We start from the raw sequence: 13,871 nt of genomic DNA on the forward strand, positions 1-13,871 counted from the left end.
ACTTTAAATACCAGGGGGAAACTTCAATGTATCACGAAGTTAGAAAATTAACAAAGTTTTTTTTGTTTTTTTTTAAGCATGATTTAATCTTCATATTTTGAAATAGAATAAGCTTTGTACAAATATATAACTTTGGCAAGCAATTAACAAAATCACAACCAGACAATATGTATCTTGTTTTTATACAACGGAAACCCAAGTGTACAGTTGCCTAACAACTAATTTCGGATCCGGATAATTTGGAAGTTATTGATACTGGACGGCTTCAGAAACCTGATGTTCACTCACAAGTATCATCAAGATTTAACCTGTGTGCAAAAATGAAACTTTCTAAGCTTATTATTAAATCATTTTCTTTTACTTCTTTTAAAAAATGAAACTTTCTTAGCTTATTATTCAATTATTTGTTTACTTCTTTATCAAGTAAGTTGAGTGAATAAAAATTTGATTATCATTCATATAAATCATATTTATCATGGTATCTCGTTTTGTATCAGCAAAAAAATCAAATACCAAAGAAATATCAGCAGAATTAATAACATTTTGTAATGTATTGGTCATTAAACAAGGCAATCAATACAACTTCATGTACATGTACCTATATCAGCTCTCTAATATTTCTGTAAATCCACAATTTATACGCAATATCCATCAGTAACATCTCTTTCTATAACTTAAACAAAGACTCCAGCATTCTGGAATTTGTGTATAAAGATTCAATACATTATTACAAAGTGACTTTACAGTAAAATATTCCGATAGTCCTGGAACTCATCTAAACTATTCAATAGATTTACACATATGTTTCCATGTGTTACTTTAACACAATCGAATTCCATGAGTCTTAGTCAGATAGATGTTTTATTGGAATAGCATTTAGCACTGAGATAGGTACATGTACGTTTACAATAACCAATGCTTCAGAGAATGATGGACCTATCTTTGCCAGATTAAAACAATGATAAAAAGCATCAGAATAAATAAAGCATATGGCAAAACAGTATATCTATATATTGATGAAAATGTACAATGAAATATGTTTCATTTAAATGAATAACAAAACAACGGCTTTAAATTGCACAAGAATTATCTAGAGAAGGTCAAACTTTGTTAACTCAAACTCTTATAACTTGAAGACTCAGCTAAACTTGGGGTAAAAATTCAGTCCAGACAATTGAAATGATATATAAATCATACCTGATTTCTTAAAATACTCAGGATATCTTAGTTATAGTTTTTTCATGATAAAACTTGAGTTTGGATAACGAGGTTTAACTGTATACCAGAAACCTTATTTAAGGTACTGGGGTACAATGTAGTATGCTGTCAGTTGAATATACCTTTAATTTTTATCTTTTTAAGTTTCTTATCTCTATAAAATATATATTTCTGTATTTTGTCATGTTACTTAAAATGCCAAACAGCTACAAAACAACATATATTGTTAATCTAAGTCAATATCTTGATAATAGGTACAGATTCAATAAAAAATTGCATTCAGATAATTTTTTTCACTTCAAATAATTTTTTGAATTACAATGTAATCTTGACAAGAAATCAATGAAAATCAAATTGGAAATAGATGTTAGTCGTAATTATATTTCACAAAGTGGAGAATATACTTACAATGTAAAATGGGTAAAATGTGTCAAAATGTCTGTTTACTGTAAATAGTGTTAAACTGTGAAGGAATGGTATTCAATAACAAGAGATCCCAGAGGGATCTTGGCGCCCACCATTGAATGATCTTTATAGGTTCCATGTCAGATTGATCTTTTCCCTACTTTTCCCTTCCTCTAAGTCTTACTAATCTGTGTAAATTCAGAAACAGCCCTCTAGTACTTTTCAAACAAGGGGAACCTATATATAAAATTTAAGATTTAGCGATAATGGCTGTCTGTCAGCCATGTTGCTTTCGGATTGGTCCCAAAATGCAACACCAGGGACCAAGGGGAACGTACATATGAAATTTGAGAAAGATCCCTTCAGTATCTTCTGTAAAATAGCGATAACAAACTTCAATTGTCAAAATCCAAGATGGCTGCCTGTCGGCCATGTTGTTTTCCGATTAGTCTCAAAATGCAATATGCATAACTAGGCACCGAGGGGAACCTACATATGAAATTTCAGAAAGATCCCTTCATTATTTTCTGAGAAATAGCGATAACAAACTTCAATTGTCAAAATCCAAGATGGCTGCCTGTCGGCCATGTTGTTTTCCGATTAGTCTCAAAATGCAATATGCATAACTAGGCACCAGGAGGAACCTACATATGAAATTTCAGAAAGATCCCTTCAGTACTTTCTGAGAAATAGCAATAACAAACTTCAATTGTCAAAACCCAAGATGGCTGCCTGTCGGCCATGTTGTTTTCTGATTGGTCTCAAAATGCAATATGCATAACAAGGCACCAAGGGGAACCTTTAGATGAAATTTGAGAAAGATCCCTTCATCAGTTTCTGAGAAATAGCGATAACAAACTTCAATTGTCAAAATCCAAGATGGCTGCCTGTCGGCCATGTTGTTTTCCGATTAGTCTCAAAATGCAATATGCATAACTAGGCACCGAGGGGAACCTACATATGAAATTTCAGAAAGATCCCTTCATCATTTTCTGAGAAATAGCGATAACAAACTTCAATTGTCAAAATCCAAGATGGCTGCCTGTCGGCCATGTTGTTTTCCGATTGGTCTCAAAATGCAATATGCATAACAAGGCACCAAGGGGAACCTTTAGATGAAATTTGAGAAAGATCCCTTCATCAGTTTCTGAGAAATAGCGATAACAAACTTCAATTGTCAAAATCCAAGATGGCTGCCTGTCGGCCATGTTGTTTTCCAATTTTGTCTCAAAATGCAATATGCATAACTAGACACCGAGGGGAACCTACATATGAAATTTCAGAAAGATCCCTTCAGTGCTTTCTAAGAAATACCGATAACAAACTTCAATTGTCAAAATCCAAGATGGCTGCCTGTCGGCCATGTTGTTTTCCGATAGGTCTCAAAATGAAATATGCATAACTAGGCACCAAGGGGAACATACATATGAAATTTGAGAAAGATCCCTTCTGTACTTTCTGAGAAATAGCGATAACAAGAATTGTTTACGGACGGACGGACGGACGGACGGAGGGACGGACGGACGGAGGGACGGACGGACGGACCACGGACCACGGACGCAGGGCGATTTGAATAGCCCACCATCTGATGATGGTGGGCTAAAAACTGAAGTGTGAGGAAATTTACATATGGAATTAGGAAAAAATATTATTGTTTTAAGCAAAACATGTACACCAACAAATTAAGGGAAATCAAAAACTCAATAAAATGATTAACAAACAGTGTTTGAATGTGTTATTGAAGAGATTTTGCAAAATATTACAAAGACTGATTTCATGTCTTTTACCAGTGTCAGTTGGCAAAATTATATTTCTAAAAGGTTCCTTACAGAGCTAGAAACTGTGTTATTTTAAGATGTTTGATTGGATATTTTCACAATGTTGAATTCACACCTGTAATATTCCTCGAGTAGAAATGTCTGCAACCATGCATACTTTCTTCCTTCCTCTATGGTTCTATGCAAATATCATGATCATTGAAATAAATTTTCATTCCAGAATATTTTATTACATTGGCGTTTCCGTATTTTACCTAATAAGTGTAATGTGCACTTAAAAAACACTATATGGGTGCACTTAATAAAACCATGTAAGAGACAAAAACTTCCCTGTGAATTTGTGTGAAAAAATTAACTTTTTCTTTCATTTTCATACTTTTATGTAATGAAAACAATCTAGACTCTTTGGTTAGAAGACTGAAGATATTACATTGACAGATCATTGAGGTACAAGGAACTTTTTATATGTTTAAATTAGTATGACCATCCTCTTATCCTGTAAAATGTGGGGTTGACCTTATAGAGGAAGGTGCGCTTATTAGGTCGAATATGGTAATTATATAAGATAGGCTATTGCAAAAAGGCAATCGCTTAGCCTTCTACTTCCATGTAGCATTAGTTACCATACACAAAAAGTTTGTACAATGTTGGATGACCTGTATATTAGTATTATTTAGTCTTCAAAAACTCTCATCAAATAACATCAAATTAGGAATGTGATTAAAAATGTATATACTTCAAAAATAGCACTACAGACTTTCAAGAAAACAAAGTTTTTGAGGAGCAACAGCTTTGTATGATTTAACTTTGAATAAACAAACTTAAAATTTGAAAAAAGGGAAACCAGAAAGTTATATTTTGCGTAAATGTCCAGTGCAAAATTCCAAAATGTTTGGCACACACAACATTCAGTACCATACATATACTGAAATATAATGCCATTACACAAAACAATGATATCAATTTCAAGGAAGAAAACATCAAACATCACACAATTCTGATCCTTAACTAAGTGTGGAAGGATGCAATTTTAACAGCAAATAAACATGTCTTCAGTGAAAATAGAATATCATAGGTCTATGTAATGTAGGATTGAGACCGACACCGGTACTTAGCTCATAGGCCTATGTGAGTACATTATGTAGGCTATAGACACCTGTTCCAGGCCTCAAGGGCCTGTGTGTATATTACGTAGGATAGACATCTGACCATACCTCATGGGCCTGTGTGTATATTATGTAGTCTAGAAACCTGTCCATACCTCAAGGGCCTGTGTGAATTATGTAGTCTAGATGATACCTGTCCCATACCTCATGGACCTGTGCATATTAGCAAGGCAACACAACTGTCCATACCTCAAAGGCCTGTGTGTATATTACGTAGGATAGACATCTGACCATACCTCAAGGGCCTGTGTGTATATTATGTAGTCTAGACACCTGTCCATACCTCATGGGCCTGTGTATATTATGTAGGCTAGGAACATTAACAATACCCTATAAGAACACAGGTTTTCTGTTTAATGCTTATTCGTCTTGATGAAGTTATTAGAAAAACATCTCAGGTAAGTGTCTCCAATTTAAAATATATCTCTATATATTCATCAAAGTATATCAATGTCGGAGCACAATGTGATGTCTATATAGTGTTCAATAAAAAAGTATTTATCAAAGTAAACAAACAAAATGGAACTCAGCTATAATGACGAACTCCAAAATCAAATCTTCTAACAAACCTGTCAAATCTGATCTCTGAGTGTTCTGATATCTAGTTTAATCAAACACTATAATGCATGGAGAATGCCAACAATCAAGACCTGTGTATTCCGACACCTTGTCCGATCCAAAATAACACTGTAACCAAATTTCTGATGGAAACCTCCAAAAACACTGTTCTGACATCCTGTCCTTTTTATTTGACCATATCATTTTTTGTTGTTTTTTCACAGGGTATCAGTTAACACAGGTTTTACACTATAGTAGGAAAACCTCAATTAGGCTAACTTGATTATTGTTAACTGAAAAATGAAATTTCACAGGGTATTAGTTAACACAGGTTTTACACTATAGTAGGAAAATTAACCTCAATTAGGCTAACTTGATTATTGTTAACTGAAAAATGAAGTTAACTTGTAACTCAAACCACCAATAGATCAATGAAAAACTTCAAATGCAGTCAATCAATGGCAACTTCTAGATGTACATGTACTGTAAAACATGTTTTAATTTGATGCTCTTCAATAAATAGATATAATTTATCAATAATTTAATGTTTCATTTAAATATAAAAAGTCTCTCTTATATATATATATATTATAGATTTGTTGGCACTTACCATAATATTACATCAACTTTTTGACTGATTCCAATTTAAACTACTTGTTACATCTTTGACCAAAATCAACAGTTTAAAAAATCAAATTAAGTTAAAAATATTCTGTGCATTTGTACTGGTATAAAAAATAGACTGCACAGCACTTGAAATTGGACTTTTAATAGTTCCTCTGTTCCTTCGATGATTAAGCATCAAATCTGGAGTATGGGTTGTCATCCTTGATAAGACCTGTGTGAAAATTTAAAAAAAAAAATTACAAAATTGTTATCAAATTAAGAAGATCAACATGAACAAGTCATTAATTATCAATTGGTGAATAAACTATTTATCTAAGAATCACAAATCTTCAAATTAGTAATTAATATCCTACATATAACTGATTAGTAATCACTAAAATTTAACCAATGCATGTAAAGTCAACATTTCAGTATTTATTTATAAGAAAAAACAAACACAAGCAAGAACATAATTTTTCTGTGAATAAAATAAACACCAGTAATATTTTATCTTTACACAAAAATAGTGAAAGCATCAGTATCTACACTTGAGAGTAAATCGATTAAGCATCTACTCGGATACAATTGTAAAATACTCTTTATTCTCTAATTCTTTCTTAATAATATTGGCATTCCTGATTTTTTTGTTTAATTATAGGATAAGGATTATATTCTGTTGGACGGAAAACCTCAAAATCTGAATTAAAGGCAAATGGATTGAGTTTGATCAATTAGGGAAGAAAATGGCAAGACCTTATTAAGAACATGACCTTATAAATCGTACATACAGTTATGTGATCGCACAACGCTCCACGATGTGCGCACGAAGTCTGCACGATGTGTGCACGAAGTCTGCACGATGTGCGATACGGATCGTGAAGGAAAATGTGCACACAATGGGCGATTGGAACGGTACATGTGCGATTGGTATCGTGGTAGATATAAAAGGAGGAATGCATCATTAATAATTTAAACGTATGGAACGATTGTAAAAGATATACAACGATTAACATTTTACGAGACAGCTACAAATGTAATTACAATATTTTTGTTGAAACATATGCAATAATTATTAGGAATGAAACTAAATACCGATGTATATTTAAATAAGTTATCTAAATTATTTTTTTAAGGAACTATATATAATTTGCTCGGACGTCGTCGAGGACACCTCTAGGTCTAGGAAAGTCGAAGAAATCTGTATTTGGCGAGAATTTATACGGGATATTTCATACATGTAGAACTAAACAGTAGTTAAAACGACTTATTTTGAATAGAAACATACCGTATCTTTTTTGCTTAAAAAAACATATTATATGTAATTCATTTATTAAGTAAAATCGAAGTGGAGTCCGTCTCCCATCCTATACATGCAGATGTATGACCATGCAGGTCCTCTAAAGGATCGTATTTAATGGCAAAACATAACAGGTCATATGTGTTCCATGAATGAAAACAATTGTTATGCAGCATGTATATATATATTAGCGACCATCTTATATCATTATTTTAATATTTTCGTATATGTTTTCGTATAACAAGTAATTTCGTAATATTTATAAACCTATCGTTACCTGTGCAGTTTACATCGCACAGTTGTGCGGTTTGTATTGCACATCACACATTTGTGCGCATGATGTCTGCACGATGTCTGCATGATGTTTTTGGAACAATGTGCGATCACACAACTGTATATAGACGAAAGGACAAAATTGAAGGTACACTTGGTAAACTGTTTAGATCTGATTAGGCCCATGTTTGATGGGGCTGAAACTTAAATTGTAGTTTTTTTTTTTTTTTGATGATAACACTTTAAATCTGTGGTGACATTTATAGACTATCCATAAAGTGCACAACAAAAACATAACATCTTGAAAACTAAAACATACACCAAGAAATAATACACCTTGATAATAAAAAAAACAAGAGGCCTATGGGCCTTAACGGTCACCTGAATATCGAAATATTTCAGTTGATTTAATTGACCCTTTTTTACCCTGCCTATCAGCCAGGGGGTCAGTCGGGGCCAACATGTGCATACTATCAAGCTGTCATCCAATGCTGATAAAGTTAAAATGAATTCGAATAGAAATCAAACAAATAAAAGTCAAAATTAAGATTTCCCTATATAAACTATAGTAAAGTTTACCCCCTCCCCCAAGGGCAAACGTGAGACCCCAGGGTCATGAAAATCACAATTTTGGTAACGCACCTTAGGACCCTAGCTTCCATCTATGAATAGTAATTTTTTCTACCAATATATTAAGGTGGAGGTCATTTAGTGACAATATACACATCTAACAAAGTTTGTATTATTCCAATGGCAATTGGAACAAATAATGCTCAATTATTTTTTTCCCAATATATAATCTATAGTTAACTTTATCCCCTTCCCAGGGGAAAATGTGAGACCCAAGGGTCATAAAATTCACAATTTTGGCAAAGGACCTGAAGACTTTTCTATCTGGTGAAGATTAATTCTATCATATCTTTGATTTGTAACGAAGATTTTTGAAATTTTAGTCAATTTGACCCTTTTTGGCCCTGCCTTTCAGGCCCCTTGGGGTCAGGACCATATATTTCACAATTTTGGTTGACCTTGAATTTGGCCATGGAAGTTTCCTGGCAAATTTCATTGAATTTGGTTCAGCGGTTTTGGAGAAGTCAAAGATGTAAATTGTTTGCAGACACACGTCCCACGACGACAGACAAAAGGCGATTAAAATAGGTTACTGGAGACTTCGTCCCAGGTGACCTAAAAAAATTGTTTGAATGTTTGAATGGAACAAAATAAAAATAATCACAGTACATTGCATAATCTCGAATAATTCAGAAACAAGTATGTCAAATAGTCACATACAATAAGAAATGAAAAATTTAAAGATTTGAAATATACAAAAATTTGCACAAGAAATTCAAATACATCATGTATATATGTTGATACTGGTTCACTGTTACAGATCTGAAAATGAGAAGAAAGAGGAAAAAAAAGAAAAAAGAAAACAAACTAATATAATCATAAAACCACAAAAAACTAAATCATAAATGTAGGTTGGGGATGACTGTTCTGTCTTATGTCAAAAATCTTACCTTTGAAACCGATTCCTGATAGCAAGGGAGGTAATCACAACAATATTGTACAAATCATCAATACAGGTACATTATATATATCTGAAAGGGCTAATTTTTACTTTTAAAAAAGACTCCAAAATAGATTATATTTGAAATTCCATGAAATATTTTATCTCTGGCCTTTAAATTACTGATGCAAACTTCATATTTCAAATTCTCATCCCAAATATCATAATTTTAAGTGTCCATTTTCTTACGGAATCATATAAAAGAACATCAGCATATCTATTTCTGAACAAATTCACTTTTCATGAGAGTTCATATAATAGGAGTTCTACTCTGCTTACTTGAACATTTATTTATGATTCAAAAATTAAATTCTACTGCACTAATGCCGAAAAAACTACCTGTGTTTTAACTAACCCTACCAACCCTGTATTTATTTAGCCTACTATGAAAGTTTTTTTTTTTTTTACCATTTTCAAGAAAGGTCTAATGAAGTTGACATTCCTTAACTATATGGCCTTTAAGTTAGTAAAAAGTATTTAAAAATGAAAAGATTTTAAGAATTAATTAACTTACCATACTTTTTCCTGATTTCATCTGTCTTACTCTTTCTTTCCGCTCTCCTAAATACAAAATTGACAGATTAATAGAAACTATTATATAACAAAAAATGGCAAGAATTTCTTTTTACAGACAAAAAGTTTAAATTATTTGTGTATAATTCATTGAAAAACTCAAATTTACTGTGAAAATGGACATAATTTGCCATTTAATGGAAATATGGAATACACTTTTATCAGTTTTATTGTGTTAATTTTTACATAAAATTACAAAAGTTGAGTGCAAATCTTTATATTCAATAATTTACTCTTACAAATTGTTGAAATTTTGTTGATATTTATTATGTATGATTTAATCTTCAAACTATTTCCAGATCAGGTGCATAGGTTTTACGAAGTAGACAATTTTTTTTTTTTTTTTACGGCGGAATTAAATTAAAACAAACACCAAGAGTTTACCTTTCGTCACTCTTGGCCTTGCGTTCCATCTTCTTTCTTTCAACTTTAGCTTCATCTTTGGCATAACTAATAAGGTAAAACAAATACTGTACACAGAAATCCCACATATACCAGGGGGAGAAATAACCAAGAGCCAGAAGATTTGGTCTGTTGGCAAATGAATATTAACTGGCGACTACATATGTCTGATTGAAAAGTTAGAGATTTATCGTAATTTATCTAAGTTACTACAAAATCAGTTTAATTGGACCACTTTGTTTCACCTTTGGTACAAGTAATTTTGAACTCAAGCTTGAAGGACCAGTGGTGCTGGTTTTTCTTTTCCTGTTCTGCTCTACACAAAATTCAAAATCTGGAAAACCATGTTATAATATCATACATGTATATAAAGGTATACAAAACTATAAATTCATAACAAAAATATTTGATTGAAAAACTACTGTATGATGTAGAGATATAAAGTACCTGTCTGAGTTGTTTTTCCTGCAGCAGCAGCAGCGACAGATACAGATTGTGATCGTGAGCAGTATAAGTCCTCCAATGCACCCCATCACAATGATCAAGACTTTGAAATTGACTGAAAATTTAAATAAAGATAACTATACAAACATGTCTGCATAGCTGATAATTATATATTCAATGTACACGGATTCAAACAGTTTGCAAACAAAATTTGTTTCATACCCCAATGAAACTAAAAGAAAAAAATGATGTCAATGCTTAAATGAAAATGCATTCAAACAACATTTTAAAATATAGATATATAATAAAGATGACTTAAAACATGTCCACAACATTTTCTTGTTTTTGAAGATACTTCCCTTTATGTTCAAGATCAATAAATAATCAATCATTGATTGTTTAAGAAATGGTCTTATACCTATCACATAAATTAATAACATGCAAACAAACCTGTCATGTAAAAAAGAAAGTGCCTTAATTGGTGTAAATTGTATTACAAGTAGTGGTGCAACGATTCACTGATGCAACATTGTATTGAATTGCAGAGTTGGTGCATTGATGCTTGTCTATCTTTGATTTGTATCATGATACTAGAAATTTGTAGTTATCTCCCTTGACCAATGTCAGCTATAGCCTACATTTTGAAGTAAACAACATGGCTGACAAGGCCATTCCAGCAGAGTTCTTTCAAATCCAAATTATCTCAATTCAAGAACGCTTTGTGGGAAGTGGACAAATGCCAATAAACACTCAAATATCCCAGAAATACCACAAACAAAACATGACTTTTGTACAATGAAATACCAAATATCTGATAGGTACTCATATATATATCGTGATATGAATTGTATTGCTGCCCACCTTGCGATTCACAGTGCTAATTACCAGTGATTATATCCCATGGAATCATTACTTACCCCAACATACCCCCCAGCGGGCATCATCCAGGGGACAAAGAGAAGAGTGGGGGAGAATGTCACCAGTCGGATAAAGCAGACACGAACTCTTGGATTTACACCACATGCACTGAAACAGCAATAATTCAACTATAGAGATATGATATACAATAATCTGAAAAAAAAATATTCAAGTTGTGGAGAATTGAATAATTTACAGAAATTATGTAACATAACATATATATAGTCATGCAGCTGCAGAGAGAATATTCACTGAGACCATATAAATATAATAAGTGAAAATTTTCTCTGAGAAAATTAAAATGGTAAACCCTTTGGTCTTTATTGACTAATGGATATAATCCTTTAATTCTCACCTTAGTCATCTTCAAACAATCATCACAATTGGCACTGTTGACTGCACATTCTATAAAAGGAAGTGATCAAGTTATTAAAAACATCTTGTGGGGACATATATATAATCAATATAGATAGCCATGAGGTTGTGGCCTTAAATAAATTGATCAGTTAATTGTTTGTGGAATATCCTTCCAATGTTAGACTTAGTGATATAAAGACAATGTTTGTGGATAATGTGGCCTTTTAAGAATGCTTTTATATTTACATAACACTGAAGTAGCATATACCTGGTCCTCAACATATATGGTAGCACAAAACTCTACCAATATATACTGTAACATTATAATAAACAACCTTATAATTAGAGAAATCAGTAATTATATACACAAACAATACTTTGAATGAAAGGGAACCAATGTGAAACAAGTAATTTTGTGGTCAAGGTTGGTATAAACATTATCCATATAATGTACATGCATATACATTTGTACATATTAAAATAATGGAAACAGAACATTATATTTTTTGTAGCTTTAAATTGTGTAGTGGTGTACATGTACATGTGTATTGTTTATCGTATTATTAAACAATATGATTTGAAAAGAAGCAATACATTACTTTCCATCACTGAGTGTCAAAACACTTAAGGAAAGATAATATTTATTACAATGTATCAGGAATTCTGATCAAGTGACAATGATGTCAATTATGACTCATATCAACATCATGATCACAAGAGATATCAACAATGTTCTGTAAGTACTGAAGTTAATGTACATGTATTGTCAAATCTTACCTGAAATAAAAACGGGGTATACATGTACTTTAAGAATAATCAACACACACGTACAACATCCACAACAATTATTTAAAAAAAATTACAATTAGGCCTACTGTAACTGAAGAACAGAGGTGGACATTTTCTAAATAGCAGGCCTAGGGTATTGAGAAGTCACAATTAACAAATTGTAGTATTAGATTAGTAAAACAATATAAACGTCGAACAATATATCTATCATCTTTATTGTTGTCTGTCTTATACCTTCTCCTGGGGTCATGGTGCTAGAGTTCGTCGCAGCTGTCGTCTGTTCGTTAGGTTTTGGGGTGGTGTGTGGGATCGTGGGTTTGTGTGTAGTCGGGGCCTCTCTCGTTGGAGATTCTGTTGTTGGCTGTCCAGTAGTCGCTCCATATGAATTCCCCGCCAGTACAATCAACAAAGACCCAATAAACAGAGCATCTAGGTATTTCATCGCTGCAGATTGCCTTCAGAACGTCTTTCTCTGATAATAAACAACTTTCTGTTTACAAAGAGGAAGTAGGATGTAGATTTTGTAATATCCGGCAATTTACCTGTTTCGGTGGGTGATTTGAAATATAGTTCCAAAATAATCGAACGTACTTTTTTTATTTTGATTTCTTTACTATTTTACTTTACAAAACATACGAATCACGACAGTGGCATGACATGCTTATGTAATACGCTAGACAGTGGCATCGATATAACTTTTCAATTTACTACAGACTGGCGCAGTAATATACCAACAGCTGTCATGTGACGATTATGGCTTCGAAAATAAATAGACGAAAACATTTCGAAATTGAACCGATCACTTATTCGATGTGTCACATTTGAACTCTAAGAATAATTAAAAGAGCACATGTTATGAATTTAATATTACATGGTTCATTCGAATGCATGTAGTCTAGTGGACGTTTTGCTCTTTGGTGAAAAGAAGTCCCCTGTGTCAGAGACTTGTATATCACATACAAGTCTCTGCCTGTATCGATCGTTTTCATGGAAACATACATCTACGCGATCGCTTGATCAACTGCGGAAGTGCAAAAGATCGGTTCTCAATTCAAACTAGTTTTTCATAAATTCATATCTTGAAAATTCCCTCGGAGATTCGTTTCTTGGGAAAGTAAAAAGTGCATGTAGTTTCGTTTTCCGTACATAGTGGTAGATAATAGTAGAGGAGCTCTGAATGGTCAAGTACTTTCGATACTTTTCTGAGTTTTTCCTTAAATTCGCCAGAGTTTGTAACTTTATCGATTCCTAACTCTATGAGAGGAAAAAGAAACAAAACATCATATCGTGGCATTCAATTTTTACTATGCCTCCTAAACGTAAACGTGTAGTTGTAGCTAAGCAACCGAAATATATTCCTATGCCTCCTAAATGTAAAAGTTCAGAAGACGCAGCTAAGAAGAAACCTAAGACTACAAAGAGACCTGCAAAGAAAGGAAAGGGGGACGATAAAGGTCCAACATCGTCGAAGAAAGCTAAAGTGACCGCTGTGGCAGACAAAAATACTTCGGGTATGA

The 13,871-nt window shown here is 32.8% G+C and overlaps 2 protein-coding genes across 7 annotated transcripts in view; one reads left to right on the plus strand and one right to left on the minus strand.

Moving 5' to 3' along the window:
- Window positions 1-4,053: 4,053 nt before the first annotated feature.
- Window positions 4,054-12,860, minus strand: LOC117343166 (pituitary tumor-transforming gene 1 protein-interacting protein-like). Of its 3 annotated transcripts, XR_004535991.1 has the most exons (8): window positions 12,589-12,860; window positions 11,564-11,613; window positions 11,208-11,316; window positions 10,294-10,405; window positions 9,829-9,894; window positions 9,386-9,432; window positions 4,804-5,963; window positions 4,054-4,756 (listed from the first exon to the last, which is right to left on the minus strand). XR_004535991.1 is itself a non-coding variant. In XM_033905500.1 (7 exons), exons 1-7 carry the CDS (start codon window positions 12,794-12,796, stop codon window positions 5,920-5,922), a joined length of 636 nt encoding a protein of 211 aa, XP_033761391.1. In that variant the 5' UTR covers window positions 12,797-12,860; the 3' UTR covers window positions 4,054-5,919. The 3 variants fall into 3 exon arrangements, 2 of the variants coding, with proteins under 2 accessions (XP_033761391.1, XP_033761390.1); XM_033905500.1 differs by having other exon boundaries at window positions 4,054-5,963; XM_033905499.1 differs by lacking the exons at window positions 4,054-4,756; window positions 4,804-5,963 and adding an exon at window positions 8,751-8,836.
- A 138-nt stretch (window positions 12,861-12,998) lies between these two features.
- The window catches only part of LOC117343165 (uracil-DNA glycosylase-like), a 37,572-nt gene continuing 36,699 nt past the window's right edge, over window positions 12,999-13,871 (plus strand). For all 4 annotated transcript variants that reach the window (XM_033905494.1, XM_033905497.1, XM_033905496.1 and 1 more), the window contains exon 1: window positions 12,999-13,865. In XM_033905494.1, the coding sequence (XP_033761385.1) occupies window positions 13,661-13,865 (205 nt within the window). In that variant the 5' untranslated portion in view covers window positions 12,999-13,660. The remainder of the gene's footprint in view (window positions 13,866-13,871) is intronic.

This window comes from Pecten maximus, chromosome 15 (genome assembly GCF_902652985.1).
Source record: "Pecten maximus chromosome 15, xPecMax1.1, whole genome shotgun sequence".
Classification (NCBI taxonomy): domain Eukaryota; kingdom Metazoa; phylum Mollusca; class Bivalvia; order Pectinida; family Pectinidae; genus Pecten; species Pecten maximus.

What these genes read in the sequence shown, in the direction of transcription:
- LOC117343166 (XM_033905499.1), bottom strand. Translation starts at nt 12,796, where the DNA reads ATGAAATACCTAGATGCTCTGTTTATTGGGTCTTTGTTGATTGTACTG. An exon ending in CACCATGACCCCAGGAGAAG is followed by an intron (nt 11,614 to 12,588) that starts GTATAAGACAGA and finishes TTCCTTTTATAG; the next exon opens with AATGTGCAGTCAACAGTGCC. An exon ending in TGAAATCAGGAAAAAGTATG is followed by an intron (nt 8,837 to 9,385) that starts GTAAGTTAATTA and finishes CCTTGCTATCAG; the next exon opens with GAATCGGTTTCAAAGGTAAG.